We start from the raw sequence: 16,195 nt of genomic DNA on the forward strand, positions 1-16,195 counted from the left end.
GGAGCATTGTATGGTGCCGCATCCACACACTGTTTTTAATAAACTTCTGCACAGCCAATTGTAGGCAGCTATTGTTGGTGCTCTAAAAAGTCTCTTTGTTGTAATGTATATTTTTGGTAATGTGACTCAATGCTCGGACTTAAATGGCCTTTGTTTCCACGACTGAGTGAAAAATGCTTCAGGGTGGATTTCCAACACAATCCCTTCATCATTTTTGGAAGAGCATGATGTTTCTTTTTACTGCATGACACACAATACAAACACTGAACATGGTCACTAATTCACTTACTGTTTCTTGGTGGCGGGAAGGAAGCCAACCATCTCCATCGCCTGCTGCAGCCTTTCGAAGTCATGACGCAGGTCTTCCTCATCCTCTATCTTAAAGTTTTGCTAGAAAACAAGACTGACAGTTAGTAAGGGCATATTACTGTGATTAGCACAACAACAATCACCTCCGGGTAGAAACCTGGCAAATGATTTCAGCTGCTAAGATATTTGAAATCAGAAAACTTGTTTTTTTCTGTTGTCATTTTCAGCTATAACTGTAACATTTACAGATATAGTTCAGGATTCACAAGAATGTCAAAATTTTTCCATGACTTTTAAAGGACCCATATTATTTTTTTTCTTGCCCTGCTTGCCCCTTATTGTAATTTCAGCTCGCTGGCATACATTGTGGGAGAGTGAAAACACAGAGAGAAATTCACAAATATACCTGATGGTAAATTGACATCACACAATGACGCATATTAAAGTTACGTTACATAGACAGTTTAAGAAAATAAACATTTATTTCAAAACACGTTAAAGAATATCCAAGGAAGTCTACTCTAACAATTTCATTACACACAGCAAAGTTCTGTGACTTTTTCAAAACTTTAATGATGACTTTTCCAGGTCTTGAAAATGTGATTGTGAAATTTCATGACTTTTTCAGATTTTCCACGGCCACGGTCAAACATATATGGTGTTTTTGCAGTGCTTATTTTATGTACTGTGTTGCTTGCTGGTGACCTTGATAAAATTAAATCTACCACCAAGGAAACTAAGCAATGTACTGCTGTGGATGGGGCCCACAGCAAAATATACTTAGGCCAGATAAAAAGATTGATATCAATTTAAGTGTATGGGCAGCCTGACAGCAAGGTAAAGTGGTAAAAATATTCTAAATACAGCATACACTTAAACGGATATTGTTTTTTTAAGGTCTATTTTTAAGTGGATAAAAACGACCCCCTTGAGGCAGCATTTACTCAATTGTTTCATTTTATGTACATGACGCAAGGGTTTTCTACCCAGACGTCAATGTCAACAAACGTGATTCAGACTATAAAGATGAGTAGAAGACAGCAAAACGAAGAAACAGACAGACGACAGGTGGAAAAAAAAGAGGAGAATGAAAAGGAGGGCGAGAAAAAAGGGGAATAAAAATGAGGGAGAGAACAAAGACTGCCTCATTAACATGCAGTGCACATGTGCGCAGTAAGCCGGGAGTGTATTCAGCAGCTTATTCAGAGGCTTGACAGTCTTCATGAATACAGAGTCCGCTAACAGTGAATTACCTTAAAGGTCAAATCACACACAGCAACAGGTTATAGTTCATTCAACAACCTTAGAAGGTTATTTACTGCGGCTGAATAGACTGATCATGGTAGAATGACATCATGTCATGATTTTTGCTGTCAACAGACAGACTTTAAAGTGCTGGATGTAGTGGGACAGGAGAGCAGTATTGTACCTGCTTGAGGTAGAAGTATTCTTCAGGCGGCAGCAACTTAAATTCCTTCCTCTCCTCCTCTGAAGCTCCCAACAACAGGTAGTAAAACACGTGGTAGTTCCTGGAAAAACAACACATCATCGTTTATAAACGCCTGTACACAAACACAAACTGTACTCACATCAAGTTATTTAAACTCTTTAAGCTGCTCTTCAAAGGATGAATTATTGTTATTGGTACCTATCATTTGTTTGTTTTTCTGATGTGGTGAGCAGTTATCAGTGGGTATGAGCTTCACGTGTATGGGCACAAATAAGGGGGAGTCTGGTGATTAACTAAGAGTCAACACAAACTAATAGAAAGGAGACGATGTCTGAGGCTCAGTGATAACAGTTTTCCACTCGTACTATCAGTGAGCAGGTAGATAGGCGACAAAGCTTTGTTGTAAAAGCACACAGGAGAAATGAGTTTCCACACTTATCAGTAAGAAACAATTACATCATACAGTGGAGTCACTCCCTGACTAGACAGGCAACATGCAATGTCAACGGCAACTGCAGGCCGGATGATTAACAGTACACTGTGTAGGCAGCTGGCTGCCTGAAGGTTACAGAGGCAACTCCTCAATGGAAGGTGGGTACACTTTTCTAACACTAGCTGGGAAAATCTGGACAGGAAACATGAATGTGTAAAGCTCCTCCCACTCAAACCAGCTACAGTTTGTTTTTATACATCAACAGCTTCAGCTAAGCTGCTCACTGGTAGGTTGTGGTTTCAAAGACTAAGCCCAATGAGTGCTTGTTTGTATCTTTATCTGTACTGATCTGAAACAGAAAGTATAAAACACGAATTGAGTAGTTGGCAAGTCTTCCTGTGTCGATAACAGTTAAATCAATACATCTTCATAGCTTAAGCTTTGCTGTAGCTACAGTCAATTCTTAGAAAAGTCAGTTGTTTATTGGTTTCACTGGCAAACCAAACTAGCTTTTCTATTCTTTTGACTCATTCATCAGTAATATATATTACTGCAAATAAAATGACAGAGGAGGATTTGCTCACTCCCCTTTCACTCTGACTGTATTTCTAAATTACCAAGGCCCAGATATTTGTTTGCCTATTAGTCACACAAGTAGCAACAGACCTGTAGTCTACTCGGCAGTGGCGTGGCCGTCACGGTGAGTAACAAAGTTTGTCTGACTTAAGGGAAGAGTGAGTGATGATGTGGAGTGACGACAGGAAGTGATTTTTTTTCTCATGTTTGTATCTGTTCTTGCATAGCAACAGATAAAGCTGTAGTTGGTAACTTCATTTAATAAAAATGTTTGTATATTTGCTTAAACTGTCACTTTATCCACACAACAATACATGAACAAAACAACCAATCAGAGCCGAGGGGTCTAACTCAGCAGGCAATCATGTCAATCACTGCTTGTGGACTGTGGTTAAACTGTCAAATTCAGCATCACTGATCAAAAATTAATCAAGATGCTGCTACTAAATTGCCTATTTCTTGCCTCAGATGTTTTTAAAAACATATTTCAGTGTACTGTTTAGTTAGTAAAATAAAACAGAAAAAGTTTGTGACCCAGCCGCCATGTTGGAAACAGTCAAGCCGAAAACTCAGGAGCTTCCACCGCATAGAACTAACTTTCTCATTTTAAAGCTAAAAAGTACACTAAAATATGTTTCCGAAACATGTTTGACTGCAGTCCATGAGCAGTGATTGACAGTTGTGTGAGAAACTCCTGGGTGTTGACGGGTTGCTTTCCATGAGCCGTGGTAATTCCTAACAAATGCCATTAAAATGAGTGGGAAGAGGAACCTGATGATTTCTTTTTTTTAATTTTTATTTTTTTACAGACTACTGCCTCATATACCTCTTTTAGAATATAATGATGGTTTCAGCAAATATGACAAAAAGTTATTCTTTATAAAAGTCACAAACTGTAGCGTTAATTTTTTGCTCACAAAAACCAGAGTCACTAAAGGTCACAACACATCTATCAGTGCTGCATTCAAGGTCCTACCAAATGTCCACACTGTCCACTCTGACATCAGTGGCTATAATTATTCAGTCCACTACGGACACATAGCTAATATTAGGCATATGTATATAATAAATTATTTAGGTAACTAATATGTCAGCCTAGAGTGTGAGCATATGTAAGTACATGTATGTGGGTGTGTAAGTGTTTATGCAGATGAACGTCTAAAGTCAAAGACTAAAGCTGAACTTCATATTCAACCAGAAGAGCCCTCCCATGTTTGTACAGAGGGCCCCACGAAGGTCAGTGGGGGTCAAGGGTCAAGACCCCTCCCATCCCTCCTCACCTCTCATTCTTCTCTCTGGAGACCAGACGAGACTTCTCTAGGAGATATTTCTCCACCACAGCCCTGTAAGACAGACAGGAAGAAAGGGAGGGGGGGGTAGAAGTTGACAAGAAAAAAGGGGAAGAAGAAAAACAATGAGGATGAATCACTTAACACTAAAGGTCACTCAGCTCTGTCCGTGTGTGTGTGTGCTTGTGTGTGTTTTCAGGTCATATGTGAAAGTGGGCTGGTAATAAAAAATGAGGGGAGGAGCGGGAGGGGAAGTGAGGACAGATGGTTGGAACAATCAAAGGGTGAACAAAGCGTTGGATCGGTTAGATGGATCGTAGCACATCACATAGCAACACACATGCGAGAACAAGCAGACAGCTTTGGTGCTAATTCAGTTTCGAAAAATTAATTTTCTTTTTATTTTATAGTATATCATAGATGGAAAGAGGAGTCTGGAAGGCTACTGTGGGGGTAGAGATATGCTTTCAGCCCACTGCAGTCATGAGATATGCACTAAAAGCAGTGGTATTTACCCACTACTCCAGGCCAAGGCCATAAAGTTGTCTAAATCAGATTTTATAAGTAAGAGTTGTTTTTTCTATAGCCAGGCAAAAACAACACTGACGCCAGTCCTCATGACACACTAAGAATAGAGCTGTGCTGTGAGAAACGTACTGTGTCCATCTGTTAAAAGTGCCGCCACTACTATAGACACATTAACTGGGACCATTTTCATACATGTGCTGATTATCTGCTGGTTGCCTTCTTTTTCTCTTAGGATAGGAAAAAAAACCCTTACTGTTATGATTATTATGAAAACATTGGGAGGACGATTTGTTGTAGGTGTCATTGTCAAAATCAAAAATACATTTTAACCTTCATTTAAATTGGTTCAAAAACATTTTTTAATGCAAGTTCAAGATATATATGTTAAAAGATATATCAGATGTTTTTGACAGGACAGAGCCTTGTGGTGCACCTAAGCTGCAACCACCAAGACTAAAAAACAAAGCAAATATGGAAGTCCAAACGCTGCAATTTCCCTAATGGCCAGTGGATGTTGATCATAGAGGGAAATCAATCCCCAAAGGCACCCATGTTTAAATGTCTAACTTTACAGCAGAAATTAACAAGTTTATAGCCTGGTACAAAAATGGTTTTGGTCTCTACAGCTAATTTTCCCATTCATGACAACTGAATGGGGGGTTAATTTTTATAATATTTAAATGTAATTAAGGCTTAAAGTTATGCAGAATTAGGGGGGTCCACACTTTGAGTGATGGATGGGTGCTGTTAATTGAAAAGTTGTATTGGTATGGTTAAGTAAACATGGTGTAACCCCTGGAGCACAGAGTCTCGGTATAGCTGTGCTGCCACTATTTCAGGGTGCTTTCAATTGACAAAAGTTAATTTTAACATAAATATTAATCATAGCCATCATGCATGCTGCTAACAAAGCTAGCAGGTAGCGTTGGGGTTATCTCTACCTTCACTTCTGGCTCCAAAACTCTAAGATGGCGAGGGACAAGATGCTAAATTCAAGGCCCCAAAACAGGAGTTCCCAAACTAATGGGTGACATCGCGGTGGCTACGTCCATCATGGAAAAAATATCTTGGGGCTCACCTTGGGTAACTGACAGGAATTGCCTCTGCCCTCACACACTGAAATCTGTCTAATAAAGACCTCTTGAACCAGTTAGAGGTGTCCCGTACAGGTATCAGTGCCCAAAACTAGTCATCTGAACTCCTTGTAAATGTGGCCAGTATTTCAATCGTTTCTTTACATGTGAAGGTAATTTGTTTCAGTGAACCAGTTGAACACCTGAATCCTTTCCAGAGTAAATTCCCGTAAATGTTGCATTTAGAAAAAGTGTCTCATTGGCTCTCATATTTACATCTTAACATATAGATGTTACAGTGTGCTTGTAAAATTATTTTCAGGGGGAGCATTAAAGGGCAAGCACAGGAGACAATTTGTCAGTGCAATAGCTCCTTAAAAGATCTAATGGAGAACAGCACGTGTCTGCAGCAATGTTGACAGAAGCTTCTTTTCAGAAAATGTCCGAGGAGCTGACCAACATACTGGCCAAACAGTATATCTGCCACCATACATCAAAGAGTGAGAGATGTCCCCAAACACAGTCATACTGAAAGATAAATGCAGTACGTGGTCATGCTCAGACATATTTCATTGCCACACCACCTCCTTTTTGCACCTCCCCTGAAGTGTGCGTTTCTTTTCATAGTTCTGCTCCATCTCGCTCCGATCCCAGTGAGGAAGGATAAGCCGGACAGAGAGAGTGAGAGCATAAAAACATCCCGTCTGTCATTTAGTCAGTCCGCTCAGAAAGCAGAGAACAGCGGAACAGCAGCCTTTCCTTTGGTAATCTCCTCTATTGACTGCCTGAATGGCCACCACTGGAGATGGAGAGATAGACAGGCAGCCTTTGTTACAGCTACAGAGCAGAGCTGCGATGCTGCTCCGAGTCCAGTACTTTAAGCACAGAGCTACACAAGAACGGACGGTGAAGAGGAACTACGTGAGGTGTTTTAGGTTGACTCCATTCATAGTTTTCAGCATTTCCTCCTCTAAGAGGGTTCACTTTGTAGCACAAAAAAGCAACAGCCAGAGAAAATCAACTCGAGTGATTGGATTACAGACCTTTCTCAGGGTAAGCAATTCAATAAAGAATAATGGTGCCATTAGGGGATAATCAGGTTGGGGATGCCTACTCGATGTGGGGCTGAGCAGCTGTTGCCACAGGCATTTACACGTTTGAAATCAAATTTCATTTCTCGTATGAAACGTCTGCATGTCATCCTGAAAGAAATATCATCCTGTTAGCCTTTAGTCTAAATATTGTACTGAATATTCTCTGCAGCCCTTCAGCTTTTGACTCATTCTCAATGACAGCATAACGTGTTTTCTTTTTTTTAAGACACTGTATTGAGCAGCTGTTCCCCTCTCCTGATGAGGAAATGAGGAAGTGACACAGTTGACCAGACTTTGATACAGCTCCTAACCAGAGTCTGACTGCTGAGAAAAAGGAAGGACATGCTGACAGCTGAAAGTTTCAGTCTACACACACACAAACTTTACACAGAGGGGGATCCACATGACCAGCCATAAAAAGAGCAAAGAGGAAGAGATTAGACTAAACAAGTGGAAGACCCTGTTAACACTACAGCAAGAGGACACGAAACACTAAAACAATCATTTACATGTCCCTGTAAGGTGTTGTGCAGCAGATTAAAGCAGCATGGCTTGACTTGACTTAAGCAATGTACAGAGTCAATTCAGGGTTTTACACACATTCATATATTTGAGGTGGCCCGCCATGATAACATCTGCTACCACATATTGACTTTATAATTTTGGAGCTGGACTGTTATTTAGGAGCGCTATTGGAATATATATATATATACCATTTGGTTATTCATTGCACCACACTCTTGGAGCGCAGAGTTGGCACCAATGTCAGGTGCAGTGAAAGTAAAACTAATCGTTGATTGCCCTGGGTTGCATTCACTCACATCTGCAGCAGCTGCTCTGCTAATCTATCAAAATGATAAGGTGATCAGATCGGCTAATCAATTATCCGCTCTGCGACTCAAACAACAACTCCACAAACTGCTGCTGTGGGAAAAAAAACCCAAAAAACAAAGAGTTCTCTCTGCTCTGTGCTCACAGACCTGCAAAACCTCCAAATTTAAAGAAGGGACACAGAATGATCCCAACACAAATTGGAAAACAATGGAGTTTAGGAGTTCCTTACTCTCCGAGCAGAGGATGAGATCAATTGCCATATAACGGGCAGTAAACTTGTAACTGCTTTGTTATGCCACTGTTATTGTTTGGAAAAGGATGCCTACACCTCTGTTATATGTCACAATAAAGGCAGACGCTGTTGTGTTAAACGTCATGACCGTCACGCCTCTTTTGTTTCCGTGATGCCAGCAGGTTGTCTACAATCACATATTGGAGCAGCATGTTGCCCCTGTTTGGTTCTGCATAAAATTGCAATGGCACTGTAAAGAAGGGACCTCAAAGCTGGCCTAAGGCACAATCTCTGTATAAAAAGGGCTATACGTTCTAGTTCTGTAGGAAACAATGCAGATGCAAAGACACACACACACACACACATAAAAATACACACACACGCACTTGCTATTAATTACTCACCCTCTGACAACTCCACTCTCCAGGTAATTCACCTGGATGAATTTACCAAAGCGGCTGGAGTTGTTGTTGTGGGCTGTCTTGGCGTTCCCAAAGGCCTGAGAGAGACAACAGAAGACACAAATAAAGGGTAAATTTCAGGGTATGAAAACAGGCGGTGCTTTATAAAATCAACCAATAACTTCTTAAGATTAATGAAATATCACCATGGTAGTGTTTCTCCTCCATTAGTTAAATAAATCAATGAATTAACTGGTTCATATGTGAAAGACAACAACATGTAAAGCAGTGAGAGGGAAACAGAAAGACAAACCAAAGAGTTTTGTCTTGGAGATCACATCAGGCTTGATTTTAAGTCTTAATTGCAAAATTTGACTGGGCAAATTTTTTGTCGTAGCACACCCTAGTGCCCCCCCCTTAAAAAATTTACTCACTGTTTATGTTTTGAAACTTTAGTGTGACCTTTGTTGAATTTCAAACCTTATATGGAGATGCTATTAAGTGCAACAATATCTGGGAGTGTCAGCACATGTATCAGCACCTTCACTAAAGTAAACAACAACAATAATAACAAATCACCATGACAACAAAGAAACTAGATAGTCAAGGGGTTAAGTCTTGTTTTTAAACAGCAGCTGAGATTTCAGAAGGGGGTGGGACTGTGTGTGTGTGTGTGTGTGTGTGTGTGTGTGTGTGTGTGCGCGCGCACGTGTTGGCATGCTTGTGTTTTGTGTATGTTAGGGGTCTAAGGAGGGGGCAGGCATCTGCAATTCATTGTCCCCTCTTGCCCTCCTCTCTCTCTCTCTCTTACCATCCATCTCTTCCTGCTTCAAGACCTTTTTACCTCATTCTCTTGTTCACTGTGTGTGTGTGTGTGTGTGTGTGTGTGTGTGTGTGTGTGTGTGTGTGTGTGTGTGTGTGTGTGTGTGTGTGTGTGTGTGTGTGTGTAAAAGAGAGAGCGAGAGAGAGCATAGGTCAGTGATGATAAATGAGGCTGGGACAGCCGTTGTGTATAGCAGTGTCAGAGACAGAAACAGGGGAGCAGAGTTTCTCTCCAGGATTCAAATTAATGCTAACCCAGCCAGGGGCACACAGAGCCCAGCTACCAGGCCTTGCTGAGGGGCCCCGTTTTGCTGCATTGATACGGTAACAGAATAGCACTCTTTTTTTTTCTTCTTCATGATGCACATGCTCACATGGTTACAGATAGACAGATACACACACACACTCACACTCAACAAAAGGCCACCGCAGGGGAAGTTGACTCAGTGCATGTTAAATAGGAGCCACATTGTATCCTCAAAAGTAGTTGCAGGGTGAATTTGATACAGTGGTGTTGAGGCTGATTGGACTCAAACACACCTACAGGGTCTGACTGAGATTCCTTGGGATGAACCGTTGACCTATTTCTGATGCTTAAGTGGACCTGCAGGTTTTGCATTTACTCTTTTCTCATTTGACTAAAACTTTTCCTCTTTTTACCCAGTTTGTATCACTATAATTTTGCACCAAACTGCATTTTTTCAGAGAGTGTGGTTTTAAATGAGTTTTGAGACCTGAGGCAAGTATGAGGCAAGAGTTGTTGCTTGTTTATGGATGATAACAGAGATTCTCATTTTTCTGTAATCTGTGACCAGAATTATCTTCAGCCCAATATGGATGTGCTCAGACAAGACTTCTTCCCACCCACTCACTGGGCTCACCCACCCACACTCTCTCTTTCTTTTTTGATTTTTTTTAATGTGTGTGTGTGTGTGTGTGTGTGCCTGCATATACCACACACAAACTCCACCACCACCATTATTATTCTTTGTGTGTGTGTCTGGTTGTATGTATAATATGCCAATAAATAGTGTAAAATCGTACATTTATTTATTCAGGTGCTGCCTGTGTTTACAGAGTACAATACCATCCCCTCAGTTCCAGGTTTGAGGGTTAGTGTGTTTTGGCACAAAGTGTGTCGCTGCTCAATGCCGCCCACTGTGCCCAGGATTGCTCTGATCACCCCCACTCCACAAACCTTGCAGCCAAGAGCACAAAACCCTGGGAAATCTCTGAAAAGCCTGCGCCACTGCACCACGGAGGGAATGCTAAACATGTCACAGCATCATTCGTATTCGAACTTGCCCATGAGCAGACAATCTTATTGGCTGGAAGGCTCAGCAGGTATGAGGAAGCGGACTGACGGCTTTCCAAACAATGTCCACGGAGAGGTCTAATCTGCATTCTTACGAAATAGGGTTGCTCTCAAGGAGTTTATGGAAGAAAAAAAGAGGGAAGAGAGAGTTAGAGAAGAGAGTGAAAGCAGAAGAGCCCAGCGATCTGCAGTGTGTACATATCTGCATGTTGCGGGTGTCAAATAATGATCCACTGATCATTATTTGACATTCAGCTCGTTCTTAACTGATTCCTCTCTGTGGTGCGCCAGCTTCTTTGGAAGGCCGCTCCCCTGTACACTTCCACTTCAACAGAGCGAGACCTATCCGAATGAAGTCTCACATCCCCATTCAGCCCCCCCCCCTCACACACACACACACCCACACACACACACACACACACACACACACACACACACACACACACACACACACACACACACACACACACACACACTTCTCCTTACAAACCAAACTAGGGGAGTGTCTCTAAAATTGTGCAGTTTATGAGTTGTTTGTTTCAACAAGCGAGTGGGGCACAGACAAATTATATATTCTAAAATGGCATTAAATGTTTTCAGTCTAGTATAAACTTGCAAACAAAACAAAATATGCATGCGGAAACTATCTGATGTTGTGTACAAGATCAAACATTCACAGAGATAACAAATTAGATTTGCTGTTGACTTTTCAGAAACAACCTTCTACGCTCGGAGAGTTGGCATACTTCCATCCAAGCTATTTGTCATTACTATTATATCTTCTGTGGTGATCTGAAAGCATTAAAGTTTGGAGCTTTTTTTGCATGAATTCAATATGCCTATAAAACTGAGGGTAAACACAAAAACTTAATTATAATCGGTAACAACCTACAGCTGGTGCTTGGGTACTAGATTGCTATGACACTGAGGCACTGCTGCATCCTTTAAAGTCTAGCTGCTCAAAAGAGCTTCAGTTAAACGTTTCCACAGGCGCTGCCAAGGCCCTGACACTGACACCTCACTACAGCATGGTTACACTCACAAAAGGAGTCTAAATAGTCCAACCGTCACAAAGAGAGTTCCCACATTCACAGAGGGCAACAGCACACACTCGTGCAAGTGTACATACTCTTCAGTTACAGGTTAACTGGAGAACCAAGCAGCAAGGTAATGAACTATATAATCACTGGTATAGCTGCAATATTGAGGCAAAACACTGGTGATACTTAGTGAGAAAATAATCACTGTTTGTTGTTGTCCTGAATATGAAAAAATGCTTTGGTAAAATCACATGATGTTGGCAGTGATTGAATGCAACCACGTCTCTACACAGTTCCTCCTCTATGCTCGGCCTTGCTTTCAAGCCGACACTATATCCCATCAACTACACTTAAACCCCTCAAGCTTAACTCAACTGAACTGTTAACAAAGAATTGATTCTTTGACGTACAATAACAGCATCGAAAGTGCTCAGAGGGGCTGGTGCTTCGATTCAATAACAGTGAATGTTCCAATGAATGGGGTTTTACTGAACCACCTTATGACTTCACTGCATGAAGGTTAAGATATCTCTAAACTCTTTATTTCTTGCCTTTAACCGAATGACATGGCAATCCTCTCTATTTCAGTGGAAATTACTTGCAGGTCACTAATAAAATAGATGACACTTTCCCAACACAGATGATTTACACATGAAGATTTTAGCGCTTAAAGGATTAAAAAAATGAATCAATTAATAGATTGATAGATAGAAAAACAAACAATAATCACATACCTAATTATAAAGCAAAATAAGGCAGAATTTTTCTTGCCCTAGTGACACAAATGTTGGATTTGCTACTTTATACATCATGTTATAACATTAAATGTCATGTTAAATAATGTATTTTTGGACTGTCGGTTGGGCAAAACAAGCGTGATGGAGTTTCTTTAGGCATCTTTGAAATTGTCAAATTTCACTATTTTCAATTTTTTGACTATCACTATTTTGTGATGAACAGATCCGTTGATGACAAGTGTAAGTTGCAGCACTAAATCGATTACAGATTTACATATAGGCAACAGCCTTGGATGACAGAGGCTTTAATTTTGACAAAAAAAGCTTATATGAAAAGCGTTAGGTCAGTTATCACATGACAGCTACACAGCAGTGAATCAACTACAGTGGAAAACAAAGTAACTTGTGTTGGATGACAGCATAGTGGAAATAAAGTGGTGGTAGTGGTGGTGGTTGGGAGAAAAAAAGACTGTAATTGCTTCAGTATGCAATGGTTGAGTGTAATACATGATCGTTATTATTAGCAAAGGCTGGAAAACAGATCAGACACTTGCATGCATTAACTTTGGGGTAAATGCTATGCTTTGCTTAACTGTGCAGGGGATTAAAGGTCTAGTGTGTAGGATTTTAGGGGCATCTATGGACAGAAATTGTTTATGATATTCATAACTATGTTTTCATTACTTTATAATCACCAGAAAGAAAAAAGATTCTTTGTGTTTTCTTTACTTTAGAATGAGCAGTTTATATCTATATATGGAGTGTGCCCTCTTCCACAAAGTCTGCCATGTTGGTTCTACAGTAGCCCAGAATGGACAAACCAGTCACCGGGTCTATATACAGCCAATCGCGTTTTCGTGTCCGTCACAATAGTTCTACACACTTAGCACATAGGAGAAATTCTAGTTCTGCATCCTCACTGCTATATGCCGCTAAATCCTACACACTGGCACTATAGCAGAATATGATAAAACCTCATGGAGAAGGACTAACTCTGAAGTAAACTGCATACATGTCTATATACTGGGGACAAAATCTAAAAATGCCAATCCACACACACAGGACTAATACTAGCTGAATCAACAACAATTAATGCAAACAGAACAAACCAACAAGGTTTCGATGGAGTCGTTCTGTAAAATATAAATCACAAGTGAGCCCAGTAAAACAGCAAACAGCTTTTTCTTCACTATTTATTAATCTAGTGCAAAAATCTCAGCAATCCTCATCTTTCAAGCATGTTTACTGAGAACATTACAAACCACACAGGCATCTCAAAATTGAGTATACATCATGCGTGGTGTCACAACTGATAACTGACTCCACTACAGAACATAAGGCTGCAATACGTAATGGCAACATGAACCACGCTAAATATTGTCAGTGAAATATATTTTCTGTAGCATTACCCATAACTCTGTGTATTCTATGCTATACTTACACAATTCTTTTGTGTGTAAAATTATTCTTATTTCAACAGTATGCATAGTTTTAGATGAAGAATCTTTGCTGGAATAAGTTGTTTTTATATATTTGTATTTGAAATATGTCCAAAATACTGGCATTTGCAATGTTACAGTACAATTAGCCCAGATTGTGACCTCAGCATTCTGTATTTAACTCTGCAACTCTGCAACCAAGACTTTCCGACACAAACCATAGGGCAGAAATGTGAATATGACTTTCTCGACTGTTACGGCAGAAGTTTACATCTTCAAGAGTTTGCTGTCTAATGTCTAAATAATTAAGTTTACCCCTTGATGCATATGTAACAAAGGGTCAAGTAATGAAGATGTCAGAGGTAAAAAGTGTGGAATAGTTTGAGTAATGGTTTCTAGCACGAGTTTTGCTCCTCTTGTGGTTCTGTGTTTTACCAGATTGGAGTCATTTCAGGCAGCTCCACCCATGTCTAGCTGTGCACCACATCAAACCTTCGCTTGTGGTGTGGTCAGAGCACCATGAATAGGCCCTGAAGTGGCCTGCAACATGCTGCTACATGTACGCTGTGCTTAGCCTGTAAAGGGAACATCATATTCCACTCTTCAACATGATTATGAAAAAGGAATGACACGTGTGCATGACGCAGTGACTTAAACTCAGTAATGCCAGCTTTTTCCAGACTCATACACAATGCCACCCAGCCTGACCAAATATAGCTGAGGAATAGAGAGGTGCAACCCGTAACTAAGAGATAAACAATGGCTCAGCAGACAGAATGGCCAGCTCTGCACTTCCTGAACAACAATACAATACTTTGGTGTATCCACGCCCCTCAAGGCCCTGAGCTAACAGCACAGAGAACTACTGCTGCTACTTCCCCTGTCGTAGCTGCTTCCTGTTAAAAAGGGTTCCGGATGATAGGAACTTCCTGTCTGAAGCTGTGAGACAGAGTGACATGGAGGAGGCTGGGGACTAGGACGCAACTCGGAGGTCAGGCTACCCTGAAAGGCTTTATATGTGAGGATGTTCTCCTCAGCAACCAATTTAATTACATCACTGAATGGATAGGAGACTAAAAAAGTTGTGTCTTACACTGTACTTTTGATGAAAAGAGTTTTATGTTTGAGCATGAAACCCTGCTGGCGACCTCAGATGAAAACAGCTTTTCTTCACCTTAGAAATGATTGTAGCATATTCATTTTTTCATATTTGGAGGACCCTGAAAGTTTGAATCAAGCTTTTATCCCAACACTTTGACTACTAACTACTTTCTGATTATACTGCAAAGACTAAAGAGGCATTAATCAAACTTTTCATGCCTGCAACCCCATTAAACTTCAGCAGTTGCTATGTAATCAACTTGCCAAATTTAATTTTTAAGGGCACTGATGGGGCTCCATGTGAATTTTTATATCTAGTCATTTTAAAAACCTATTTTTCACAAACATATCAAGGAAAGTTTAATTTAACTGTCTTCTGACACTAGGATGAGAAAAGCTTGACTTTTATATCCCTGTAATTAAACACATAACTCCAATATATTGCCTGCAATGTGTCAGCCAACTCTATGCAACAGAGGAGGGCCCTGTTGACCTTAAGAATAAAAAGGCTTCAAAGCCAGCAAAAGAAAACACAGACACCAAAAGAACTACGTAACCGAGGATCAACCAGTTGGACCAGTTCACGAGTGACGTACTCATTCAGAGCTGGTGGGTTGTTGTGTAGGCAGAAGCCTTATTTGTGCAAAGTGCAGAAAGTATTAAGGACAATCGTTCTTTTACCTGCATTATTTTCCAGACAAAGGAGGGAAATTTATAGAATAGAACAGTGTATAGAACAGAAAGAAATGGCACAATGAAATTAAGTAGGACAGCAGATCTCCCACATGGTTTCAGGTCGGGGCCATTCAATCTGCCAGCAACACAGCACACAGTTGTCCAGCACCATAAACGATGATCTCATCTCCTCAAAATGTGTGACTTGGGCCTGAAGACCTCCCCTATAGCTTCAGGATACACACACACAGAATGCACAGACACATTTTCCACCTCTGTAACATGATAAGCCCCCAGAGCAAAAAAAGAACCAAATAAACCCTTCTGTCAAAGTAAAAATTCCTTCATGTTGGTACACTTGTCTATTAATAGCAATCTCCACTCCATATTTAAGGCCTTGACTGGAACTTGTCAGGAAGGAACCACAAGAGATAGACTATTTGTTAGAGAGAAACTGCAGGGAGCAACATTTCAGACAAGCGATTGCCTCCTCTGTAAAGTGACTTTTGTTTCATGTCAGCCATCTTACCAATGCGCTGCTAAAGCTAGCGTGTTGTCAAAACAGAATTTTTTCACATTAACCAACTCTCTCAACACGTAATAGTGTGGAAAATCTGCATCTGCCTCCACTTATGCTTTAACTATTTGGAGTAAAATGCAACTTTAGATGCAAAAAATAGTGCCAAGGGGGGAAATGTACAGCTGTTCAGCAGCCAAGATAGTTGACCGACTGGTCGCAGATGGAATTTAACCTCTACTTCCCCCATCAACCAAGCCAGCAAGGACCGAACCCGTCTGCCTGTCTGCCCCTACAACCACAGCCCTGGACCGGGTTAACACACTCTGT

General features: G+C 40.7%; 1 protein-coding gene across 10 annotated transcripts in view; it reads right to left on the reverse strand.

The window, feature by feature from the left end:
• The window catches only part of myo9bl (myosin IXb-like), a 67,207-nt gene that overhangs the window by 21,792 nt on the left and 29,220 nt on the right, over positions 1-16,195 (reverse strand). For all 10 annotated transcript variants that reach the window (XR_015776622.1, XM_088077751.1, XM_088077755.1 and 7 more), the window contains exons 5-8: positions 8,223-8,317; positions 4,049-4,111; positions 1,739-1,838; positions 290-390 (exon numbers count right to left, since the gene is read on the reverse strand). Coding sequence is in view for 9 of the 10 variants with exons in the window: in XM_088077751.1 (XP_087933877.1) it covers positions 290-390; positions 1,739-1,838; positions 4,049-4,111; positions 8,223-8,317 (359 nt within the window). In the remaining variant the exon portion in view is untranslated. The remainder of the gene's footprint in view (positions 1-289; positions 391-1,738; positions 1,839-4,048; positions 4,112-8,222; positions 8,318-16,195) is intronic.

Source organism: Plectropomus leopardus, chromosome 5 (genome assembly GCF_026936395.1).
Source record: "Plectropomus leopardus strain MGB_pleo_1.0 chromosome 5, ASM2693639v1, whole genome shotgun sequence".
Classification (NCBI taxonomy): domain Eukaryota; kingdom Metazoa; phylum Chordata; class Actinopteri; order Perciformes; family Serranidae; genus Plectropomus; species Plectropomus leopardus.